The sequence below is a fragment of the Chrysemys picta genome, chromosome 2 (assembly GCF_011386835.1).
Source record: "Chrysemys picta bellii isolate R12L10 chromosome 2, ASM1138683v2, whole genome shotgun sequence".
NCBI classification, from domain to species: domain Eukaryota; kingdom Metazoa; phylum Chordata; order Testudines; family Emydidae; genus Chrysemys; species Chrysemys picta.
The window spans coordinates 288,984,024-289,005,751 of NC_088792.1; the positions used below are offsets into that span (position 1 = coordinate 288,984,024).

Sequence of the window (21,728 nt, forward strand, 5' to 3'; positions counted from 1 at the left end):
GCCACGTATGTGTCAGGGGGACCTTGGCGTGAGCTGGCCCCTGCTCTGCTATTGTCACACGCCGTATAAAAAGGTACAAAACACAGAACTCATGGGACTGGCCTTTTGAGTTTGTAGAAAGGGATAACAATGTGATTTACAAGACACAAGGCGGCCCCCCCCCAGCAAGGCAGCTTCACAGACCGTGCATGTGAACAGGTTAAAAGCATATCAGAGTCAGGAAGCCATTGTAAACAGGAGATGTTGTGCAGAGGAGACTTCTCAGAGCGCGCTTCTCATTGATTTGATGGCTGCATGCCACAATAGCAGCTCACTAGAGAGCAGTGAGTTACGTGAAGCGCTAAGCTCGGTGGAAAAGGCAGAGTTTATGAGTATGTTGCAGAGTCACCCCCAGGTATTTTCCAACAGACCAGAACTGACTCGTAAAATGGTCCGTAAGATTAACACGGTGGAGCCACAACCTGCTCCCAGCAGAGCATATCGGACCACAGGAAAGATGCAGGAGCAAATTCTTAAGGTGATAAAAAAGATGCTGGAAATGGGGATAATTAAGGGGTCAAACAGTCCCTGGGCGTCTCCAGTTATTATGGCTCCCAGAAAGGATGGACCACAAGGTTTTGGGTTGATCAGAGAAAGTTTAACACTGTCACAGCTCCTGACACACACCCTGTGCCCAGAACTGACAGCACGTTAGCCACTCTGGGACAGACAAAGTATCTGAGCACTCCAGACCTAAAAAGAGGATGTTGGCAAATCCCATTAGAGAGCAAAATGCAGAAAACAAATCTGCCTTCATTACTGATCGGGGACTTTTTGAGTTCAAAATGTTATCTTTTGGATTAATTAATGCAGAAGCCACCTTTCAGAGACTTGTTCATCAAATGGTATTTACGCCTTCTCATAACACAAGAACTAGGGGTCACCAAATGAAGTTAATAGGCAGCAGGTTTAAAACAAACAAAAGGATGTATTTCTTCACCCAACGCACCGTCAATCTGTGGAACTCCTTGCCAGAGGATGTTGTGAAGACCAAGACTATAACAGGGTTCAAAAAAAGAACTAGATAAATTCATGGAGGATAGGTCCATCAATGGCTATTAGCCAGGATGGGCAGGGATGGTGTCCCTAGCCTCTGTTTGCCAGAAGCTGGGAATGAGCGACGGGATGGATCACGTGATGATTCCCTGTTCTGTTCATTCCCTCCGGGGCACCTGGCATTGGCCACTGATACAGGGCTAGATGGACCTTTGGTCTGACCCAGTCTGGCTGTTCTTATTTTCAACGGATTACAAGACTTTGCACAGGCATCTACTGATGACATTACAATCTATAGCTCTTCTTGGCCAGATCATAAAAACCACTTGGGAACTGTGATGATAACACTCAAAGATGCAGGTCTCACAGCAAACGTGTCATATGCAAGATAGAAGTTGCCAAAGCCCCTTGTTTGGGACATTAGGTAGGGGGGTAGCCAATTTTCCCCAGATCCCTTAAAAGTGGAATTGCTAACGGGCCTATACCCCGACCAAAAGGCAAGCCCAGTCTTAGCTAACTACTCCCGCCGGTTTCTAAACGGGTTCAGTGACACTGTCTGCACTATCACGGATTGATGCAGAAAGACAAAACCGAACAAAACCGCATGGACGGCAGCCTGTCACAAAGCTTTCGAGGAGGTGAAGACAAGGGCATCAGGAAAGCGCATTCTGGCCAGGTCACATTTTGACAAGCTGTTTGAACTGTGCACGGATGCTTCTGGCACAGGCCTGGGAGCTGTACTAATGCAAAATGGGAGGGGAACAGGCCGCACCCCATTGCTTTTCTGAGTAAAACACCCCCGGCCACTGAACAGAATTGCTCCAAATCAGAAAAAGAATGGTATGCGTGCGTGACTCAGAGGCCCATCGATGGTTTACTACTGTGCATCAGCAACTCGTCAGGCCTGACACACTCACTGCACCTCACACACCGTTGTCACGAGATATACCCAAAAGGCGGCAGGTGGAAAACTAGTAACTCGGTGGGCATTAATATTCTTGCATGATTTATGCACAGGGATTGTACAAAGAGTTACGGGTATGCACTCCAATTGTGTTCTTAAAGCGTGTTTGGCAAGCAGCGCATACGCCCGGTCTGCCCTAACCAAAGGGACGCATAGTTGCTCGGCTGAGTAGCCTGGTCGTCCAGCAAAGACAATGAAGGCACATTTACATAAAAGGTAAATAAAGCTAACAACTGAGCCAGGCAGGGAGATAGCTTCTGAACTATAGGGCCGGGGGTCTGTCCGCAAAGGACACGCGAGAGCATCAACTGTTCATGTACAGAACTACTGTGTTATAAAGGGTATCAAGGAAGGTCTTTTCCGAAAGCTCCCACCACCCCGGTGACTGGTATCATTGTGAAATGTCTGCATTAACACTACGTGAGGAAAGCTGGATACTTTAAGATATTATGCTTTAAAGTCTGTGACCGAACACAGGGAGAAACAGGTTTCCTCCCAAGCAGGAGGGACGGCAGCTATCGACCTGTCTCCGTTTGCCAGAAGCTGGGAATGGGCGACAGGGGATGGATCACTTGATGATTCCCTGTTCTGTTCATTCCCCCTCTGGGGCGCCTGGCATTGGCCACTGTTGGAAGACAGGATACTGGGCTAGGTGGACCTTTGGGCTGACCCAGTAGGGCCGTTCTTACGTTCAGTGAAATTAAGCAAGGCAGGACCAAGAACAATGGCAGCCCCATTTCCATATGAATCAGCGGGGGATTGGAAGCCACAGGAGCGGCAGAACCGCATGAGGTCACCCGGAGCCTGGGGACAAAACGGTGAGGTTGGGAAGATATAAGGAGAGAGAAGCCAGCTCGGCATCCATCTCTGGACAGACACGAGGGGCCTCTTGCCAGCGGAGAAAGGCGGGTCCGTCAGTCAAGGTGGTTGACGTCACTGGGATCTTAATGTAGATGAGAAACCTGCTTAGGCAGAGGTCTTTCACCTAGGAGGCCAAGGGAAACCAGCCCCTTGCACTTCTGAGGATGGGCCTGACTGAGAGAAACTCAGCCACAGCTGGAAAGAAAAAGATTGGCAGGAAATCTACCTGGACCCGAGGCTGTAGCTTGTTCAGTTTGATCTTAGCCATTAGAAAGCGTATTTTTATCTTTGTTTGTTTGTAACCCTGTCTAACTTTACTCCTTCTACTTCGGATCACTTCACCCCCGTCCTTGTTTTATGTTCCACTACGCCAGCTCAGGGAAGGGGGCGTTTACCCCAGGGAAGTTAAGAAGCTGGGATGTGCCTTTGTCTCTTTAAAGGAGACAATGACCCTTAGTGCATCTCTGAGTGTTCCAGGAGAGGGCTGGACCTTGCGGAGCATGTGGCTTTGGGAAAATTCGGGCGTGAGGTGGGGTCACCTCTGCAAGTAGCAAGACTGATGGAAGCTGGGGTGGGGGTGCTGTGTCGTAGGCAGGCTGCTGGCGTCCCAGTGCTGGACCAGGGCTGCACCGCACGCGGACACTCAGAGTATTGCATGCTTGGCTGCTGGCTGAGAGCCACAGCAGCAGAACATTTCAGGCACCCAGGGCTACAGGGCAGGCAGTGGCACCACCCCCTCTTGGTCTGGGCTGCACCCCCAACGTGACAACGGGCCATTAAGCAGCTAAGGCTTTGGCTATTTAACAGAGAATTCAGGGTCCCAACAGACGCTCTCCCTTGAGATGGCTGCACAGGACGAAAGGTACCGACACACTGCCCCAAGAACACAACATGGAAACCGCACGTATTAAAGGGAAGGAAAGCACAGCAGCCGCTGGCCCATCCAGGCAAGAGGGGTCTGAACTGATGCCTGCCAGTCAGCCAATGCCTCCCCGTCCTGCCCCAGCGTACGAGGGGAGGTGGGATCCAGGGGTGCCCTGGGGTTACAGAGAGCTCCTGGGTCTGGCATGTACAGTCTAATTCACCGGGGAGAGTCATGTGAGGCTGTGACGCTTCTCGGGGTACCCAGGGTTATGAGCCTCCTTGTTACCCCCTGCCTCTAGCGGAAGGCGGCCTTACCCACAACGGCTGGGCGTCAGCTGCCTCACACCACCGTTCCTTCGCCTTGCAAGTTAACAATAGGCGCACCGCAGTCCCTGAGTCCCTTTGAATCACTCCCCTGCGACATCCAGCCCCTGACACTGGCTACCCCCAGAAATCCCAGATCCTCTGCCCCCAAGGAACAGCGTGCCCCAGTTCACTGGTTTTACCTTAGCTCACTGCTCCCGCATAACACCCAGCACTTATAATCAGGGTGGAGAAAAAACAAGGATTTAAAAAAAAAAAAAGAAAGTTTTTTTTAATTTAAATCGGATTTTTTGATAGGTTTTTCCCCCCCCTCAAAAATCATTTTATCTAAAGATAGTTTTAATTAAGACACATTATAGCTCAGCGATATCATGGAATAGGGATTATAAATTCTTATTCTACAGCATGAGACAATATATTCATGTCATGTTTACAAAAAGCTTTGTAAATGACTTCCAATAGTTCATGGATTAGGGACCCAATCTTGTGGGGTTCCAGGGGTTTCTGTATAGATTCTTTAGGTTAATCTTTCGATCTACCCAATGGGACTCGGTGCTCAGTCTAGAAGACACCATCAGAGATGCTTAGTTTTGCAGTTCTCAAACTGTGGATTTGTGTCTCCAGAGAGAACAGCAAAAATGTTTTTAATAAATAAATAAATAGACCTCAACCCTATTGTCCCTCTGCAAATTTGTGTACACAGAGTCAATCCCTTACCTCTCTCTAAAAGTGCAAAGTTTCAAAAAGTTCAATGAATAGAAGATTATTGGGGGTGGAATAGATCTGGACAAGGAGAAGATGTCTGGAGATAAATGTGAGAAGGGAGGGACAGGCAGAAGAAACAAAAGTGAAACTGTTTGAGCAGCATATTCCAGAAGTCTTGAGGTCTTTCTGAGTGTAGCCGTCATTGATTTGAGATCTACCATACCATTCTCTCACTAGAAGGGAAAACCTAGGCTGGCAGCAGGCCGTAAAAGAGACCCAGTCTGGGAATATTTTCATGAAATTCCTCTACCTGTGGGTAAGACAGGCAGGCGTGCAAAATGCAAACAGTGCAACAAAGAAATGCAAGGCCCAGTTGCCCGAATGAAACAACCTCATGAGAAGTGTTCCTTCTCAGGAGGAAGTTGTGTTGAAGATAATGAAAGGAACATGTCTGAACATGCAGGATCTTCAGGTTGGTAAACTTTTTTATTTCATACTTCTTTCTTAAAGGACTGCCTGTCTTCCTTCTGGACTCTTCTTCAATTCTCATGTTTGAGCAAAAAATATAATTGTTACTTTATGGTGCTATCATTTTAGATGCAGTTGTGATAAAAAATAAAGAGCTGAAATAGGCAGATCTTCCTTTTACAATTTCACCTTTAAAGTAGTACTGAGTGTCAGTGAATGCAATGAGTAACACTAAAGGAGCAGTATGGTAATAATAATGAAATAACCGCATTGACTTATTTTGTTTTGGAGAATCCATCCTCAACATACAGGATTCTGAAGACTATCCACCTTCAACATCACCATTATTTTCTATAGTTTCAGAGTTATCTGCCAATGATAGTGTTTCAGTCACACCATGTATGTCACATAGCCACAGTAGATCATCTGTAGCAAAAAGAAAAAAAAATCTCCATCATCCAGAAACAACCATGGATACGTTTCTGATAAGAACCAGCAGATTGCAAAAAGAGGTCACTGATGAAAAAATTGCCCGGTTTGTTTATACAACAAACTCTCCTTTCCATATGATTGAGAACCCACACTTCATTAACATGGTTCAGTCATTAAGACCAGGATACAGTCCACCCAACAGAGCAGATGTCGCAGGCAAATTGCTGGATAAAGTGTATGAAAGAGAAATTGAGCAGTGTGCAAAAGGTCTAGAGGGTGAAATTGTTAACCTGAGTCTTGATGGGTGGAGCAATGTCCACAATGATCCTGTTGTATGTGCTTGTGTGACAACAGAAGAAGGGAATGTCTTCCTTACTGAAACAACTGATACATCAGGAAATGCACACACAGCAGAATACTTACAAGAAGTAGCAGTAAAAGCTATAACAAACTGTGAAAAAAAATTAAAATGTCTAGTACGCAGCTTGGTCACGGACAATGCTGCAAATGTATCCAAGATGAGAAGAAATTATGTGAAGAGAGTCCCAAGCTAACAACATACGGTTGCAGTGCTCCTTTGAAGCACCTCCTAGCCAAAGACTTCAGTGTTCCAGAAATAAAGGCTGAAGTTGTTGAAATTGCAAAATACTTCCGAAACAACCACTTTGCAGCAGCTGCTCTGAAAAAAGTGGGAGGAACCAAGCTAACTCTCCCACAAGACATGCGATGGAACTCAGTAGTGGACTGTTTTGAGCACTATATCAAGAACTGGCCTGATCTGATGATAGTTTGTGAACAAAAACGTGAAAAAAATAGATGGCACTGTCACAGCCAAAGTTCTCAACATTGGGCTTAAGGGAAACGTTGAACACATGCTGAGTACCCTGAAGCCTAGTTCTGTAGCCTTGAACAAAATGCAGGGAAATAGCTGTTTTATTGCTGACGCTGTTGAAATCTGGAAGGAACTGAGTGAGATCTTAACGAGAGAAATATGCAATGACAGAGTTACGTTTCAAGCATTAAAAAAAGCCAATGGGACAAGCACCATCTCCAGCTCATTTTCTTGCAAATATTCTCAATGTTTGGTGCCGGGGTCAAACCTTAACTGGTGAAGAAGAGGAGTTGGCTATGACATGGACATAGGGTGACAAGATAGCAAATTTGAAAAATCGAGACAGGGGGTGAGGTGTAATAGGAGCCTATATTAGAAAAAAAAAATACCCCAAAATCGCGACATCTGGTCACCCTACATGGACATCCAGCAATCCTCCCTCCAAAATGCCACCTATAATAAACTTCAGCGTTAAGAGTGAACCATTCAAGAAATACATGTTTGCTGATGATGTTTTAAAGAAAGTCACATCAGTGAACTGGTGGAAGTCACTTATGCACTTGGATTCAAAGACTGTTGAAGTGATAATCTCACTGTTAACAGCAGTAGCTTCTTCTGCCGGTGTAGAAAGAATATTTTCTTCCTTTGGACTAATTCATTCCAAATTGAGAAATCGTTTGGGACCTGACAAAGCAGGAAAGCTTGTTTTTCTTTTCCAGATTATGAACGAACAGGAAAATGAAGGTGAAGACAACTGAGTTAGCTGCAGAAGCCAATATATTAAGTTTCTTATGTTGACCTGGCTGACATAGACAATTTAATTTTTGTTTTTAAGTAAAAATATTTCATTTAACTATTTTAGTTCAAAAGTATTTTAACAAAAACAAACCTGATTTAAAAAAACTTGAATGTTTAACTAAATTCAAACATTCATATGCTTGTTTTGTTATATTATATGTTTGCTGTTGAAGAAAAAAATCCAGAATGCATAACGTTGTTGTTTTAGCTAAATAAAACAATTTAAGTGTCTGTCTGGTGATGTTCTCCTCCTAATCCAGCATGGCACGAAAATCCTCCAAATATTAATGATTAACCTGTTGAATTGGAGATAGTTCACCTCCCCATGACTTCATAAATATCTGCTTCAATTACCTTTGGTAAATGAAATAACCAAACAATCATTCATTTTCTGATATAGCTGTAAAACTCATCTGAAAAGTTTTCAAAATAAATCACTTCTAAAAATGAAACCTACATCTATCACAACTCAGAGAAGAATATGTATTAAGGTTATAACAACCAACAAGAATGCACTTTTATATTGAAATCCATGATTAAATCGAGTCTTCCTGACTAGTGATTTTAATCAAATCCACCCTGCTTATAATGAAACAAACGAAGGTTTATTTAGGAAAGAATAGAGATCCAACTAAGAACACGAGAGAGTGCTGGAAACAAACAGCGACTGTACAGAACCAAACCACAAAACGCGCATGTGGGTCTGTACTATCAACAGTTACCTTTCCTACCTGACACGATAGGCTGCTCCCGCCCCCCAAAGTTGAGTCCGTCGCAGAGTTAGCTGGCTTCCCCGGAACCAGCAGCCAAACATTCACGAAAACACCCCTGCTGCACAAGATGTTTCCTCAGGGAATTAATCCAGACGCCCTCCCCCCACGCTGTGTTACAGTGACAGTCTGTTGTCGCTACTCACACAGGGCGATCCTGATCCTTTTTTACCTCCAAGTGGTTTCGATTGTTTGCAGTTGTCTCGGAGGGTTTCCATCGATTAGTCTTGCTCCATCCCAAGGCTGACAACTGAGCCTTGCAGTATATCACCAGCTAACCAGGGAGCGGTGACAACTCCCTCCTGCTTGAGTGGGCCGTCACCAAGACACATTATCCCCTGGTGACTAACTTCTTCTCCAAGCTCATAAAGCATACTGTCAATATAGTTACATGAGTCCCTGAGTATTACTCGTACACGCACCTCACAAGGATTAGGAGGCTTGGTAAGTAACAAGCTGGCCGTAGATACCTTGCATGTCACCCCTCAGGGATAAATACCCTGCCAGACGTGTGTTTGGTATAGCGAGTTTGTCAGGCCTGAGAAGAGACTCGTTTGGAAAGAAAAGGGGACCCTTTGTCGCGGGTCACAGAGGTCTCAAATAAAAGCCACTGCCGCACCGGTCATCGATATCATTGCACAACGCAGGCACAGATACTGTTCTTAAGGGCTGCGTCTAGGGCCTCGCCACTGGCAAAGGGGAAAAGCAGGTTTTCTGTCAGACAAGAAATGTTTTTCTAGCTGGCTGTTTACATGTACATTAAGCAGTGTCTGGTTCACAGTGGGTCTCACCTCATCGAGCCGAATGCAGGATCGAGAAAACTTCAGAAAGAGAAAAGTAATAGGAGGAAGCAAGTGGCACCTATTTTAATTCCCTCTGGGGCGCCTGGCATTGGCCACTGCCAGAAGACAGGATACTGGGCTGGATGGACCTTTGGTCTGACCCAGTCTGGCCGCTCTTATGTTCTTATCTTAAGATGCACCTCGAAGCTTTGCTCTTTAGGACATTTGGGGGACAAAGATGACACCCTGGCATCCTTCGCCTGGGAAGTAAATGGACAGCAATTTGCTTCATGACAGCGGGGTCTCAACCAGGCCTGGCTGAAAACGCTGGAGAGACTCTTGGGCGAGAGAAGCTGCTGTAGACAGGAGGGTAACCTGGTAGCTAAGTGCAGTCTCTAGGAACTGTGCTGTGATTTTGTTTTTCATGCAACCGTTTGTTTCCAATATTCTTATTCGCTGTCCCCGGCATCTCTGTCTTTGATGACAAACTTACTCTCGTTTTCACTCTCAACATATCCAGGTGCTGCGTGCTAAGCACAGTGCTGGCCCCCAGCTCAGCCGTACCCGCGGGTGAGTTCTGTGCGCGCAGGAGGGCTGCGAGTGCCCAGTGGCTCAGGGGAGGGGCGCTCCGAGGACTCGGGGCTTGGCAGGTGCCTATGGCTCCCTGCACGGAGGGACCGGGGCCTGTAGAGGCCTGGCAGGCAGTGCCAGGCTGGTGGTTTCAGGGAGCTGACCCCCAGCAGGCACAGACAAGACTTTGTCACGCTAAAGGCAAGCAGTGGTGAGGGGCCTGAGAACGCCACGTAGATTCCAGGCCAGGTCTCTCAAGCGCCAGACTAATGCCCCAGTGGTTAGTGCTCTGCAATGCAGCGCAGGAGATCCTGGCTCGAAGCCCTCCAGGGCCGCAGGGGACCCCGGCTGGCACAGTGCCCTGCAGTGCCAGCACTGATTCCCAGGCCTAGGCACAGGCCGACCAAGGGGACGTCCCACCCCCCTCCAAGGCGGTTCCGTTGGCCTGGTACCTGAGATGGTGGGTGGAGAGTTTCTCCAGCAGCGCGCTGCCCATGCGCTCGCCCGCCACCAGCAGGAGCGTAACGGCGATGTCGTGGTAGCCCTGGTAGTAGTGCAGCTCGGGGTGCGCCCTCAGGATGTGCAGGATGAGGTCGATGAGTTGCTCCTGCAGGACCTGGCGCTGCTCGGCCCGCATGCCTGCGCAGAGACAGAGGGTCAGAGCCCCAGGGCACCGCGCAGTGCAAGCACCCTGCTCCGGCGCCTCCCACAGAGCCGGCCCCCACTGGAGCCCCCGGCTCCCCCACCCTGGCTCTGCTTGGGCAGGGTGTGGTGGGAAGACTGTCAGACAGGAGGCCACTGCAGCGTTCCCTTGGCCTGACCGCAGACCCCTCTAATCCCCTCTGGCAGTTGGTCCCAGCGAGGCCCTCCTGGCCGAGCGCGCTGTGCCTCGGGCCCAGTACCCGGGCTCCGTGAGCTGCCCTGTCCCAGCTGTCTTGGCGGGTCCCAAGCGGAGACGTGGTCTCTGCTGCAGCTGGGCCTGCTTCCTTTGAGGATTAGCACCAAGGCCATGAACTAGAGCAGCCAGCAGCCAGAGAGCCAGGAGCACAGCAGACTGGGACTGGGGGGCCCTGTATCGTCCCTCCCCATCGTGCTGAACCAGCCAGTCCCACATCCAAGCCCTGGCTTGGAGAGAAGAGGCGGAGAGGCCTGGGGTGGCCAGCGAGCCCCAGTGCAGGGTGCACGTGGGGAGGGAGCGTGATCGCTGCGTTTGGTGTTGTGAGTTTGTCAGGTCTGAGAAGAGAACTGTTAGCAAAGAACAGGGCCCCTTCGCTCTTCCAGCCTGACGCGCGCACAGAGCTTCCTCACCAAACCTTCTTCAGCCAAGCAGCCCCTGCTGGCCCCATGAAGCCGGGTGAGACTGGTGTCCCACCAACCCTCCCCAAACGTCCCAGCACCTGGCTGGGCAGATTCACCCCCAGAGACAGAAGGGGAGCGACGGGGAGGGGAGGGAATGAATCTCTAGGCAGGGGGTGTGGGTAGGGCGCTGCTCCAGCCAGACACTCGGGTGGGGGCTGGGTTAGCGGAAGTTCTAAGGCAGGACTACGGAGGGGGAGCAGGGGATCCAGCAAGGGGCACAGGTACCTTCCGAGGCAGGCAGCTCCCCTCCGGCACCAGCTCTGCACGGCAGAGCCAGGAACAGGCAGGACAGAAAGAAAACATGGTTACCAGGGAGCCGGAGGCAGGCCGGGCTCTGCCCGGTGAGGACGGGCACGGGCCAATCAGCGGAGTCAGGAGCCTGCGGGGAACCCTGGGCCCTACCTGACTCTAGCAAGGGGGAACCACTTAACCCTTCCCTGGCCACTGTGAGCTGAGAGCAACAGCCCAAGGCAGGAATGAGGGCACAGCCCCTGGGTACACCCCACCCCCTTACAAAGCTACCCGACCCCATCTCTCACACCCCTGGGCAGGAGGTGGCCTTGGGTCTCCGTCCCAGCAGGAGGGCCTCTGGGGAGGGGGGAACAAACACCCCTTCTCCCCTCAAATCCTCCTTTCCCCCAGCAACTCCAGCCACCCTCCCCCACAGTTCCCATGGGAGGGAGGTGAGGCCATCAGGCCCCTGCCACCCGATCCCAGCACACAGCAAAGCTCTCCCCAACTGCCACTTCAGCCCAGGAAGGGCCTGTGGGAACCTTGCTGCCCACGGGTGCGCCCGGCACCAGGGCACGTCTCACCTTGGGGGAAGCGGCGTGTGGAGCGGTTCACGTCCAGCTGCACTTGGGTGTAGTCCTTGTGGTTCTGGCGGACAGCCCTGCCTGGAGGGAGAGGCCAGCGGGGTCAGGGGCACCCTCAGGGCTAGCAGCGATCCTCACTCCTCGAATGAGACCCAAGCACTCCTGCCCGGCTGACATGGGGGGCTGCAGCGTGGACCCCAACTCAGACCCAAGCTCCGCACAGAGCAGGACAATAGCAGAGGCAGCCCCTCCTCCCCACTGCCCCGTATCCCTCCTTGGGTCAGCCTGGCATCGGGGAGGTGAGAGCTTGGGGAGCCTGTCTGAGCCTTTGCCCTCTAGGCCAGGATCGCTCAGTTCGGCACGTCTCCCAGCCACACGGCCCCAGCTCAGTGCCCCGCAGCCAGCTCTGATCTGCTCAGTGGAGGGCTGGTACCCATACAGCTCTGACAGCAGTTCCAGCGTCACAGTGGCAGGGAGTGCTTTGTGCTGGCTGCCCATCACTAGGGTTACCATACGTCCGTTTTTTCCCGGACATGTCTGGCTTTTTGGTAATCAAACCCCCGGCCGGAGGGAATTGCCAAAAAGCCGAACATGTCCGTGAAAAATACCGCTGGCCGGGCACTTCCCCTCCCGCGGCTGCTGCGCTCCCTACCTTGACTCTTCGGCTCTGTTTAAAGCCGAGCTGCCCGAGCGCTACCGGCTTCAAGCAGCCCCCGTGCCTCCGGACCCTGAGCCGCCGGACGGGCACTTCCCCTCCGGGCTCCGGGGGCGCAGGGTCCAGAGGCACGGGGGCTGCCTGAAGCCAGTAGCGCTCGGGCAGCTCGGCGCTTACAGAGCCCAGGAGTTCAGGGAGCACAGCAGCCACCGGAGCCCGGGAGGGGAAGTGCCCGGCCAGGGGCGCAGGGTCCGGAGGCAAGGGGGCTGCCCGAAGCCCAAGCGCTACCGGCTTCACGGTTCGCCGGGCAGCCTCCAGACCCTGCGCCCCTGGCTGGGCACTTCCCTTCCCAGGCTCCAGCTGCGCTGGGGAAGCGCCGGCCGGGGGCGCAGGGTCTGGGGGCTGCCCGGCAAACCGTGAAGCCGGTAGCGCTCGGGCAGCCCTTTTCGCATGGCTGGGAGGGAGGAGGGGGAATGCGGGGCGCTCAGGGGAGGGGACTTTGGGGAAGGGGCGGGGGTGGGGTGGGAAAGGGGCAGGGCCAGGGCCCCATGGAGTGTCCTCTTTTTTTATTTTTTAAATATGGTAACCCTACCCATCACCCTGGCCCCAGGGCACGCCACGGAGATGAGGACTGGTGCCAGCTACAGTAGTGGGCAGAGCACACAGCCGGAGCTAACAGGGCAGACATTAACCCCAGCTCTGATCTGGGTTTAGGCAAGTCTCTGGCCCGGTCCCCATGTTCCCCAGGCATTAGTCCGTCTCCTGGCTCAGGGTCTGCAGAATGGGGGTCACAGCTCCACGCCCAGGGTGGTGAGAATCAGTCAGCACCCCACCCCGTCAGGCTCAGGGGCTGCTAAGCCCAGCACGACTACGACAATGAACCACAGAGGTTGCTGCACACAGGGCGAGGCGCCCAGGCCCCGCTGAGCCCCTGGCTGCAGCTCCTTGCCAACACCTCTCATCCTTGCTTTGCAGCTGCTGTAAACACCTGGGAGCTCCCAAAGGGCCAGATGTTTGCAGCAGCTCGCAATATGCGAGTGACCCAAGCAGGCTACTCCAGGGGGCCTTGGCAGCCACACATATTTACACACCTTCTGGGCACACCAGCCCACAACTCCCACGGTGCCACCCACAGGGACTACAAGCCCCAGCACGCACTGCTCTCCCAGCCTCCAAGCAGGATGAAATGTAAGGTAAGCACTTTATGAATATGAATTAGCCCCATGGAGATCTATACGATCCCCATTACACAGGGGGTGCTGATGCGACAGCAGCAGAGGTGGAGAGGGAACCCAGGAGTCCTGGCGCCTAGGTCCCCTGCTCTAACCACTAGCCTATAGTGTCTCCGCATAGACCAACCATGCAAATGAGACCCAAGCACTTCCTGCTCATGGGACAGCCAATCAGAACTCCCCCCCACTCCCCGGTGCCTGGAAGCCCGTTAAGGCGCTGGCCAGCCCAGCAGCGAGGCCCTGGGGCACAGACGCACCCCCACACACCAGGGAGTTGAGCCCCCCTACCTGGCTTGGAAGGCAGGTTATACACATTGACGCTAAGCAGCTTCGGCCAGACCTTCCTGCGGATCTCATCGGTGAGCAGCCCCCCCTCGCTCACCGCTGCCCCCCGGAGGGTCTCCACGGCCACAGGGTCGCTCGTTAGGGCCTGGTGGATTAACAGCAGCTTCTGTTTCCTCTTCGACCCGAGCAGCTCTGCCAGCAGGAGAGAGATGGTCACCAACAAGGCCCTGCCCAGCTGCTCACGCTGGGCCGTCACCACCTGTCTCCTTCTCCTGGCTTAGCCTTCACTCAAACCCCTCCCTACAGCGCCCAGCGGGATCCTTCCCCCTCCCAGGGCTCGGGGCACTGGGCACACGCTCAGCTCTGCCACCTACCTAGGCCTGCAGACTCCCCAGGGAAGGGCCCGTGACTCCACCTGTGGGATGCACATGAGGGGGAGAGACAGGAAGCGGGGCAGCCAGTTTCCCCAGATTCAACTAGGATCAAGGCAAACGAAGAAGCCTGGGGAATTAGCCAAACTCCCAGCTCCTCAAGGGGGGCCAGACCAAGGGAGCAGGACGGCAGAGCTCCTGGAGAGGCAGTGATTAGGTACCAGTTTGGTTTCGTCTCCCATCACAAGACCAAGCAGCCCTGCGTAGCTGTGGGCGCGGCATGCACAGGCACCAAGTCGCGGAGCAGGGAGGGGAAGCTCCCATCTGGGACACTGGGCCCAGTTCCAGCCACCCCATTCCCAGAAAGAAAGCGACAAGCTGGAGGGAACTGGGAGAAACGAGTCACCGGAGGCTCCTTGCTGGAGAGTCTGACACGAGCAAGGCTTGGCTCAGCGACAGCTGTGGGGCCACGGGGCGGAGACATGGACGTGAGGCCCACAGGCCTGGGGACACTCCAGCTAGCACAGAACGCTGCAGCGTGTCTCCTCAGCGACACTGGCTACCACAAGCGCAGCAGTCCCGTCCTCCGCTACCTCCGCTGGTCTCACAGAGAACAAAGTCTAGCTCAAAGTTCTGCACGGCCTAGCACTGGGGAGTCTGAACGGAGTCCATCATGGACAGCTCCGGTCCTCTGGCCCCAGGGGACCTTTCTAACACCAGGAAGCAGAGTTTTCCCAGGGGCCATCCAGACTATGCAACAGCCGCCCCAGGGACAAAGGGTCACCCCAAAGCTCGCCAGCCCTGCTCCCCATGCCAGCCACACTCCTCCGGCCAACCTTCTCTCACACAGACCAAGGGGGCCGCTTACAAAAACCCTCCCAAAAGGAAACACCCCACCGTGCACCCAGGTCTGCCCTGGGGCTGGGGGGAGAGAACGGATCGTGCGGGACGGTGTTAGCCACGTCGCCGGACACAAGACCAGAAGGTGCTCGGACCCCCAGGTGATGAGGGTGGGATAGGGCCTACAGAGAACAGAACACACATGGCTGCTCTACAAACCCCAAGGAGGGAGAAGGTTCATTCAGGGTGGTGCAGGGGTAGCGGATGCTGGGCCTGTCTTTAACAGCGGCTCTAACGGATGAGTTACAGACCAAAGTGCTTCTTTGCAGCACCGCAGGCACTGGCTGGGACCAGAGCTCTAAGTACCCAGCTGAACGTTGGGCTAGATGGGACCGCCGGGGTCTCGAGTCCAGTCCCTGCTATCGTAGGCGACCCTGCCACGTAATCCTGACAGGACAAGTTCCAACCAGCACGTCTGCAAGACAAATGCTGCCCCGCTCCTCCGATTGAGTGCAGCTGTCCAGGCATGGCCACAACAACAGAGAACCAGAGAGCCCTTGACAAAGCCCCTCTCGGGAGGTTGCTATGAAAACAAAGCAGATGGGGCAAGACGCAAAATCTTGTCATGGATCAGAAACTAGCCAAGGCCAAAAACAAGGAGGAGGAGGAGGAGTACATGGGCAAAGGGTGTGTGAGCTCTCTGGGAAAGGGGGTTACAGTGGACGAGAAGCTGGATAGGAGTCGACAGTGTGCCCTTGTTGCCATTTTGGGCTGTATAAGTAGGAGCATTGCCAGCAGATCGAGGGAAGTGATTATTCCTCTCTATTCGGCACGGGTGAGGACACATCTGGAGTATTGCGTCCAGTTTTGGGCCCCACACTACAAAAGGGATGGGACAAATTGGGGAGAGTCCAGCAGAGGGCAACGAAAATGACCAGGGGCTGGGGCACATGACTTATGAGGAGAGGCTGAGGGAACTGGGATCGTTTAGTCTGCAGAAGAGAAGACTGAGGGGGGATTTGATAGCAGCCTTCAACTACCTGAAGGGGGTTCCAGAGAGGTTGGAGCTCGGCAGTTCTCAGTGGTGGCAGGTGACAGAATAAGAAGCAATGGTCTCCGTTGCAGTGGAGGAGGTCTACGTTGGATATTAGGAAACACTATTTCACTAGGAGGGTGGTGAAGCACTGGAATGGGTTACCTAGGGAGGTGGTGGAATCTCCTTCCTTAGAGGTTTTTAAGGCCTGGCTTGACAAAGCCCTGGCTGGGATGATTTAGTTGGGGATTGGTCCTGCTTTGAGCAGGGGGTTGGACTAGAACCTCCTGAGGTCTCTTCCAGTCCTAATCTTCTACGAGTCTATGACCTGTGCAGCCCCATGCCAGTGGGGCTCCGGCCCTGAGCAGTGGTTCTGGGTTCCGTACTGGGACCAGTATTTAATTATTCATTACACGGAAAAAAACGACATTAAAAGAACATTATTAAGGTTGCCAGATCAAGCACTCAAAAATTACAAAATGCCTTCATTCGGCCCCCTTTGTGCACATGCATTCCAAGGCAGTCTTTAATGACGTGATCAGATACTAGCGATTCCTGCCTCGTTCCGTGCACAGGCTGGACGATCCTCACTCACCCTCATTCTCCACAGCGCAGCCCCAGGCCTTCTTCACCCCCAGGAGCTGAACCCTGCTCTTGCCAGTATTCTTCATTTCCTCCGGGGCTTTTCTACAGCGCTCAGCACTATAGCCTCCGAGTGCTTCCCAACCAATTGATCTTCACAGCACCCCTGGGAACCGAGCGGCTAGCACCCCATTTTACAGATGGAGCACCGAGGCACAAAGGGATTCATTTTGGGGTGGCCAATCTGAGACACCTAGGACCTGATTCTTCAGAGCACTTAGCACCACACAGCACTTTGTATGTTCAATGCACAGCTCAGCACTGCTGCAGACCAGCCCCCAGGGTCTCGAGTCGGGTGCCCAGAAAATGAGGCGCACACAGTTAGCGGCCACCTGTGCACAGTCTGGTTTAAGTGACTGGCCCAGCAGCACACAGCAACTCTGTGGCAAAGGCAGGGATAGAATCCAGTTCTTCTCTGCCTGCAGTCCCCTGCCTCCTCCACTACACACCTTCCAATGTCTGGAGGACGAGGCAGCTGCCTTCACAACACAGCCCTGACTGCACCCCCAGAGCAGGTCCCTCCTGTTCACGGAATTGGGTGGGAGGGGGACTGAGAGCACACGGGAGACAGTCCCCCTGCTCTCAGTTGTGGTCGCTCCAGCCTCAGGGCTGGAGCATGCTCAGAGCTGACGGGATCTATTGAGCATGTGTGAACTGCAATTTCTCAAAGGCTTGTTACTTGGCCAAATGTGGACGGATTTACCTGGGGATGGCTACGGCACCAACCTGTCACAAGGGCCAGGCCCAGGCCAAATTTCGAGTCCCTGCTCCAAAGCATGGAGGTGCCAGAGCTTCTCAAAGGCACGATCGCCAGGATTTTAACATGGGCAAACTGCGTTTTCCCCAGGCTCATTCTCGAAAACGGCTGACCCATTTTAGCTGAAATTTTCAAAATAAAATACTAATAATAATCAGCCTGAAGCAGACACCTGGCTTGAAAAGCTTTATCCCAACCAATTAAAGACTGGGAAACTTATAAGCAACTGAAAACTGGGTCTTATCGTGGGAAATATCGGGCAGCCATAATAATGGAGGATGCTCCGAGCCCTGCCCAGAACGATCGGGGAAAGGTGGGAGCAGGGAGTGGGTGTGAGCACAAGCAGGAAGGCTCCAGCAGGCTGCCATCCCCTGCTCAGGGATCGCTCCCTAGACAATGCCTTCCAGACTCTAGCCCCTCTAGCCTGAGGCGCCCCAAGCGATGGGGCTCCCAGCCCTTCCCCTGGGTTGGGAGGGGCACTGGAGCCTGAGCCAACTCACTGCCGGGCAGCGATGGGGCTCCCAGCCCTTCCCACAGCTCAATGCATCTCACCTGCCTGAATTCCATCCCCTTTCTCCGGACTCCACCCTGCTCCTCCCCACACTCCCTCTCTCCTTCACCCCTTGCTGGCTGCCTGCCCGAGCTAGACACACAGGGCACTTTCAATCTGGCCATCCAGCTCTGGCTCTCCAGGCCCTGAGCATTTCTGTAGCTCTTCTCCGAATTCCCCGCAGCTGGCTTTCTAGGGGCCAGCGCAGAACGCACTATTCCAGGAGCAGCGGGTGTCAGGGATTCTCTCCTCCTTGCTCCAGGCAGGAGACCTCTCCATGCAATGGAGGCACCACAGATCTCATTGCAAACACCCCCCCACACACCTCAGACCTGGGGCGCCTCCAGCTGAGCGCTCCAGGGACAAGGGGAGGGAGCAGACTCGGACACAGACGTGGCAGAAAGGCGCAGATGGTTTGGAAGCCTCTACCCGCCGTTCACCGGCCGTCCATAAATCACCACTAGAAACCAGAACGTTCAGGGCTGGCATGTCAAGGCTCTGACACCAGCCGCACGTCACCAGCACCCGCATGGGTCAGGCCCTGAGCGTCACAGCGCAGCAGACACTTCCCAGGGAGCCCCAAGAGGTCGAGGGCTCAGGGACCAGTTTATGCAGCAATATGCTTGCCCGGTTCAGCGCAGGCCTGGAGCACCCTCTGGTGCGATGGGTTGCAGGGGTAGGAAGTAGAAATGCTCTATAAAGAGAAGCCATCAACTCAGCACACTCCACCTGTTCTGTTGGGTGCACCTGGCTCCCCTGCCCTCCCATCGCGGGTTCTCCCAGCTGTTCCACAAAGCACCTCGTTCGTTTCTTTTCCAGCAGTGGAATTACAGCCCTGCAGTGTCCCAAATTCCAGGCAGCTCCCTGTCCCTCTGGCGCTGAGGAGTTAAAGTGCCCAACGGCAATCCTGAAGGTCGCAGGTTCGGCTTGATCTCGCACTGAAAGGCCCCCTCCAGTTCACCCAGCTGCGACGCGGGTACCCGATCCATCGGGCTAGGGCAGTCAAAGGCGGCGGACATGTGTCGCTGGCTGTGAAATGAACAGGCCATAGGCACGTCGGCTGGATGAGCCACTGAACTCTATCGATGGCTCCACCGATGTCCACGTTCCCTCCTGCAGCTCCTGCCTGAGCCCCAAAGAGACAGGCGGAGTGCCACCACCGCTCCCTAGCCACGGCCTTTCCACCTCCATCAGAGCGCAGCCAAGTAGGGAACGAGGCTGCTCCCTCACAAGACACAGCAACGAGGCCTAAACTCCCAAGCACCCGAACCCTCCTCCTCCCCACGCGGGGGGCGCGGACCTGCCCTTGCCCAAGAGCGTGGCGGGAACGTCCCAAGAGCTGCCTCCTGAACTGCCAACCAGGCTGGGAGCACGGGACATACGACTCCATGATCCCCTCTGCCGCTCTGCACAACTGGCCTGAAGAAGCCTCATGGCCAGAAGAGTGAAGCGAACCTGGGGGCAGCAATTTCCCAAGCAAAGGGCAGGGGGTCAGACACAACACGCAACTGAGCGGCGGCTTTGGGAAGCCGGAGATAATATAATGCTAATTCCTAGCGCTATCATCCACAGATCTCACAGCGCTTCACCAGGTCCAGGTCACTATCCCCATTATACAGATGGGGAAACCGAGGCACAGAGCAAGGAAGTGACTTGCCCAAGGTCACCCAGCAGGCCAGTGGCAGAGAACACAAGTCTCCGGAGTCCCCGCCCAGTGCCCTATCCACTAGGCCACCCTGCCTCCCATCGGCACAGGGCAGCCAGTCACCGGAGCCGCCTCTCGGCAGACTGCCCAGCACTGGGCTGCGCTCTGAACACAGCCCTCCGCCACCAGCATTAGAAACCCCAGCCTGGGCCCGCCCCACGGGCCGTACCCCGCCCCCAAGCAAGGCCAGCAGCGGCGCCCAAGAAGGACGCAAGAAGCCAGTAGTGGGTGCTCATGGGACAGCCTGTCCCAGGGGAAGTGCCTCCCTAGCCCCCACCAATTAGCGCCAAATCATGCCTGTCGCAGGGGGAGGGATCTATAGCCCCCTGCAGCCCTGACAGCCCCACTGGAGAGCCCCCTAGCACCTTCCTCCACCCCAGAGCACAGGGGGCCCTCAGGGGTCAGCGACCCCAGCACCTCCTCCCACCCCACAGAATGGAGGCCCCCCAGAATGGGGGTCCCCCAGGGGTCAGCAACCCCAGCACCTTCCCCCACCCCACAGAACAGGGGTCCCCCAGGGGTCAGCAACCCCAGCACTCCCCCCACCCTACAGGACGGGGGTCACCCAGGGGTCAGCGCCCCCCAGCACCTCCCACCCCACAGAGCGGGGGTTCCCCAGGGGTCAGTGTCCCCCAGCACTCTCCCCACCCCACAGGACGGGGGTCATCCAGGGGTCAGCGCCCCCCAGCACCTCCCACCCCACAGAGCGGGGGTTCCCCAGGGGTCAGCGTCCCCCAGCACTCCCCCCACCCCACAGAGCGGGGGTTCCCCAGGGGTCAGCGCCCCCCAGCACCTCCCACCCCACAGAGCGGGGGTTCCCCAGGGGTCAGCGCCCCCCAGCACCTCCCACCCCACAGAGCGGGGGTCACCCGGGGGTCACCATCCCCACTTCACCTCCCCCCCACCGCAGGGCACGGGGTCACCCAGGGGTCAGCACCCCCCCACCTCAGGGCACGGGGGTCAGCGCCCCCCTCACCTTCCCGCCGCCTGCCCGGGGGGGGCCGCTCGGCCGAGCCGCCCCCCCGCTGCCTCGGGCCGCCACCGCCGCTCATCGCCGCGGAGCCAACTCACAGCCCCCCCTCCCAGCCGGGCGACAGAGCCCGCCCCCCGCCGCTTCCGCCTCCTCATTGGAGCCGCCTCCGCTGCCCATTGGACAGAACCGCCGTCGCTCAAGTCCAGGAGTGGGAGGGGGAGGAGGAGGCGGGGCGCAAGGAACGCTGGGAAATGTAGTTCCCCGGGAGCTGAGGTTCTTGGGTTGTGTTAAAGAAGGGCGGGGGCATGGACATGGGCATGGGGCGTCTGCATGGGTGAGGGTGTGGGGATGCAAGGGTGAGGGGGGATGCAGGGGTGGGGGGTGCATGGGTAAGGTGGTCTGGAGGGGTGAGGGGTCTGGGGATGGGGGGGTTCATGGGAAGGGTCTGTGGGGGTGAGGGGAATGGGGTGGGGGATCATGTCTGGGGATGAGGGGAGGGGATGCAGGGGTGGGGAGTACGTAGGTGAGGTGGTCTGCAGACATGAGGGGGTCTGCAGGGGTGAAGGTGTGGGGAGTGCATGGGTGAAGGGGTCTGGCGTGAAGTGGGTGCACGAATGGGGTGGGGGCATGGGTGAGTGAGCAGAAGGAGGGGGCAGGTTCATGGGTGAGGGGGTCTGTTCAGGGTGCTCCCTATAGTTGACGTTTGGGTTTAATGATTTAGAGCCCCTATAAGTACAGAAATCCATAACATGCAGTTCTTCAACCTCCTGCTTCGGGGTTCAAACCAGTCTCTGGGTAGCAGAGACCAGGGTGAGATTTATGTAGGGGGCAGATTAGCCCACATCTGCTCCTACAGGCTTCTTACACCTTCTGCTGCCGCGTCGGGCGCTGGCCCCTGCCCTGTCAGAGACAGCCTACTAGGCTAGCTGGACCTCAGGTGTGCAGCTCCTGCCTGAGTGAGCCTTGCTGCGTTCCTCTGCGATGTCTGCACAATTCCAGCCCAGTGCCTGCAGTACTGCCCGCTCTCATCCTGTTAGCACACGTCTCAAAAGATTCAGTGTGTTTTCCAGCAGCACCAGCTCCCGGAGTCATGTGATTACATGAGA

General features: G+C 54.6%; 1 protein-coding gene across 2 annotated transcripts in view; it reads right to left on the reverse strand.

Moving 5' to 3' along the window:
* The window catches only part of LOC101939809 (TBC1 domain family member 20-like), a 34,287-nt gene extending 13,506 nt beyond the window's left edge, over window positions 1–20,781 (reverse strand). The window contains exons 1-4 of one of the 2 annotated variants that reach the window (XM_008165087.4): window positions 20,626–20,781; window positions 13,755–13,943; window positions 11,580–11,660; window positions 9,858–10,044 (exon numbers count right to left, since the gene is read on the reverse strand). In XM_008165087.4, the coding sequence (XP_008163309.2) occupies window positions 9,858–10,044; window positions 11,580–11,660; window positions 13,755–13,943; window positions 20,626–20,701 (533 nt within the window). In that variant the 5' untranslated portion in view covers window positions 20,702–20,781. The remainder of the gene's footprint in view (window positions 1–9,857; window positions 10,045–11,579; window positions 11,661–13,754; window positions 13,944–20,625) is intronic. The other variant, XM_042861305.2, reaches the window with a different exon arrangement.
* Window positions 20,782–21,728: the final 947 nt, after the last annotated feature.